This window comes from Mesitornis unicolor, unplaced genomic scaffold (assembly GCF_000695765.1).
Source record: "Mesitornis unicolor isolate BGI_N332 unplaced genomic scaffold, ASM69576v1 scaffold2905, whole genome shotgun sequence".
NCBI classification, from domain to species: Eukaryota; Metazoa; Chordata; class Aves; order Mesitornithiformes; family Mesitornithidae; genus Mesitornis; species Mesitornis unicolor.
In genome coordinates, this window is record NW_010184651.1 from 6,819 (window position 1) to 9,119 (window position 2,301).

At 44.5% G+C, this 2,301-nt stretch overlaps 1 protein-coding gene across 1 annotated transcript in view; it reads left to right on the forward strand.

Moving 5' to 3' along the window:
* Positions 1-1,884: 1,884 nt before the first annotated feature.
* Positions 1,885-2,301, forward strand: part of DEPDC1B (DEP domain containing 1B) — a 22,830-nt gene continuing 22,413 nt past the window's right edge. The window contains exon 1 of the mRNA XM_010184521.1: positions 1,885-2,271. Within this exon, the coding sequence (XP_010182823.1) occupies positions 1,885-2,271 (387 nt within the window). The remainder of the gene's footprint in view (positions 2,272-2,301) is intronic.

The following is a 2,301-nucleotide window of genomic DNA, read 5'->3' on the forward strand; positions in this document are numbered from 1 at the left end:
AATTGGTGCATGAAACAGACCTGTGAATGAAGAGTTAAAGGTGTTTAAATTAATGTTACCTTTGAAAGTACTGTTTTGTATTATGTTCACTACTAACAGAAAATAAGCTTGCGATTTTTTCTTTGTGACTGATCTGATCTGTAGGATTTTCAAACACCCAAACCTTTGGGGCAGGTTTTAATTGGCTCCCTGCTGTACAATTCCAAGACAGTAAGTTTTGTTCTGTGAATACTTTTATGGGGATACTGACATGTATGGTGCATTGTTAATGCTAAAAGAATTAAAACTTTATCTTAGATATGAGTTGCAAATTATTTCTTACGAGATTAAATACATGTCTTCTTTTCAAAACAAAGTATTTTATCTTTCCACTGTTTAATCCCTGTAGCTATCAACTGTCATGGCAGATTAAAATTAGATCCTAGAAAGGATATTCATGGCTTGAGCTATATATTGCAAGTCCTAAATTTTAGATGCTCGATCTTGGAATCCTCAGTGCTGAGTTTCGGCTCCCTGGCAGTGCATGCAGAGGGCTGCTTTAGCACAGAATCCAAGACAGCTGGGGTGCTGATCAGGGCCCATATGAGATTTCAGTAGGAAATGCAATCACCAACTCCAGGTCTCAAATCCTGCCGGTCTCCAGCCAGTGTGCATGCCTTTGGCTTCCAGAGTAGGGAGTCATCGCTGAAGGACAGACACCCATTCCTGTTTTTTCAAACAGCTAGAAAGCATTTCCCTCTGATGTATTTTTAAAGCTTGAATGGTACCCAATTTTTATACAATAATTTATTAACTAAGTACTGATGAAAGTGGGACAACTTGGTTCATTTAGGCCTTCTTGAGCCTGAGGGTTCAAATGTGTTTGGGAAAGGCAAGGCCTTTTGGGCTGCAGTGTAAACTGGATGATGCTACCTTCTGGTTCTTCAGAAGGGAAGTAGGCATTAGTCTCTAGTCTTGAAGATTACTCCTGTGCTGGTAAGGAAAGTCCCAGTTCTGGTCTCAGATTTTGCAGTTGTCGTTCCCCATCCCCCTACCCCCAGATATGCAAGAGGAATGTGTTCTGCAGCTGGGTGTGAGGGGCCAGACACTTGTTTTTTTGTTTGGGACCTAGATCTGCATCTGATTCTTCAAACTCTCTTGGGTTTAAGTAGGAGCTGAGAGTACACACAGTCAAAACTAAGCAGCTCTGCCTCCAGAGTCAGTTGTCTAAGACTGAGAGGAGCAGAAACTAGAGATGCTCATCACTTGTGCGCTGTCAGCAAGCGCCATTTCAGATTCCTACTACATAGTTTCTTGCACACTCGTTTAGTCTGTAAATTGTGAAGCTTTTGGAGACAGAAGATTCATTGTTTGAGTGAATTTTGTATGGTTGTATCCTAAGAGGTTGCATATAGCATAACTATGTTAATCACATCAGTAAGAAACATTATTCAACCCTGTCCTGCTATGCACAATGTTGCAGCCTGTGAGAATCATAAATTTTTCCCTAAAAATCGTGCCTTTTGCATGCAGAAATATATGTTAGAGTTATACCAGAAAGAGGAGTGCAAGTCAGAAAAATGGTTAATATTCTAGTGAATGTTTACTGATAATGAGGGTATTATGTTAATTTTGTATTCCTTTGATTTGGTAGAAGAGGAACAGCAGTATTACTAGCTACTCCTCCCCTAAGAAACTGAGTCTCGAAAATTGTGGGGTTTTATTGGTTTGGGCTATTTTTTTTTTCTAAATTAATGAAAAAGGTGTATTCTCTTTATGAAGCTGGCAATTCACCGGAGCATTTCATTGGCATGGTTTGTCTGTTCCCCAAGCCTAAGCCTGACTTACTGACAGAGTAAGCACAACCACCACCACACAGTTAACGTTCGTTTTAAAAATTAGGTGATGTATCTTCTGAAGCAGGCTGCCCCCGAGACCTTCCCGCTCGAGTTCCTCCTCCTGTACACGTCCTGCGCTCACTCCCACGAAGCGGTCTCTCTGCCTCCTTCCTGGCGTCCCATGCCCCGCCTTTCGTCCCACGCCCCGCTTTTCAGCCGAGGAGCGCCCCTGGGGCAGAAGCACCCAAGCCTGCAGATGGGCAGACGCGGAGAGTCAACAGGCGTGCCTCTAGACCCGGCGACCACCTCCTGCCGCTTCACCGGGTGGACGAAAGAGCGACTTGCAGCGGACGCGGATGCCGGTGAACGGGAACCCGCTCTGCGCACGGCCTGTGCAGGGAAAGGGGCGGACCATCTGCTCCCACCCAATCAATCAAGAGTGGCGGCGAACCAGGCACAAGCGCCCACCCCACCCAAAAAGCGA